The sequence below is a fragment of the Oratosquilla oratoria genome, chromosome 35 (assembly GCF_046742065.1).
Source record: "Oratosquilla oratoria isolate Oo_2021 chromosome 35, ASM4674206v1, whole genome shotgun sequence".
NCBI lineage: Eukaryota > Metazoa > Arthropoda > Malacostraca > Stomatopoda > Squillidae > Oratosquilla > Oratosquilla oratoria.
This window is the reverse complement of record NC_134811.1, coordinates 11,767,479-11,768,663: the sequence shown is the minus strand read 5'-3', so window position 1 is coordinate 11,768,663 and position 1,185 is coordinate 11,767,479. Positions and strand designations below refer to the sequence as shown.

The window sequence follows — 1,185 nt, the reverse complement described above, 5'->3', positions numbered from 1 at the left end:
CTCGTAGCAACAAAACGAAGAGAAAAATACCACACTGACTCAAAATGTGTTTGTATACACGCTTATTTATAAATATTGCTTTTCCATAAAGCTTTGGGTATAGTTTTACTCGAAATGACATGCATATCACTTCTTCACCAAATGGCGATAAACTTTTGTTTTTCTTTTCATAAAAAGTCTCATACGTTTCTTATGAAGATTTAGATTTGCGAAGGGTGTTCACTCAACTTTTTTAGTAAATATAATTTGATTAATAATGCATCGTTACTGACTACCTTTGTCTTCCATGCAGAGCGCCATCACGGACTTGCAATCACGTGACAAGATCGTTCTTCTCAACTCCGACGACTCATCCGAAGAAGAATAGCAGATGACTGCATACGGCGTACCTTCGCCCGTTGCACATGGGCCGCCTATATAGGGGCTTTTGATCCCTGAAAGTTAATGCTTTAGAGAGCATTTCAATGACGTCTACATGAACAGTTAGGCTATTTTTGTGCATCATCTATTACTGTCAGGTGACCTCACAAATCCTTCATAGTGTTTGACTTCGGTCCTTGTGTCCAATGTAACGCCGGAGAGGTAGCTTAGACGGCGTTTTTGTCCCGTAACTAAGATCAAGGTCTAAGTAAACAGGTCTAATCGCTGGAGTAGTTCTGCGCAGTTTCTGACGTCATTTAGATGCGTCCATTTTCTCTTTGTGATACATTGAAGAAAACTGTGAAACGCCAAGGATGACAGGAACTATAATATTTTATATATTATATATATATATTATATATCATATATATTATATATTCATATATATAGACAGGAACTATAATATTTTATATATATTATATATATATATTTTATATAATATTTGTCAGAATATAAATAATTGAGTGGAGCGGTGCGAGCGAAGGCGACGTCATTTTCGAACGACGGACCAACTTCAACTGACAGCTATAGGACCCGCTAACCCCACTTTGAACAGCCAAGTGACGTTCACGGGCTCGCTGCGCCAACTCCCTCGAAATTCGGTCGGAAGTGGTTAGACCTTATATTCTTAGATCTTGATTAAAAGGACCCGAGGACGCTTATGATCGGCCTTGGAGCATTCAGCTAAAGATCTTGGCATGGCCTCTCAGGACATGAAAAGACAACAGGATAGAGGATGCAACCGAGCCCTATATGGACCCCCCC

At 39.5% G+C, this 1,185-nt stretch overlaps 1 protein-coding gene across 1 annotated transcript in view; it reads left to right on the top strand.

Annotated features, from left to right (window-relative positions):
- The window catches only part of LOC143018789 (uncharacterized), a 20,473-nt gene extending 19,862 nt beyond the window's left edge, over positions 1–611 (top strand). The window contains exon 4 of the mRNA XM_076174368.1: positions 293–611. Coding sequence (XP_076030483.1) covers positions 293–367 — 75 coding nt within the window. The 3' untranslated portion in view covers positions 368–611. The remainder of the gene's footprint in view (positions 1–292) is intronic.
- The last annotated feature ends 574 nt before the right edge of the window (positions 612–1,185 follow it).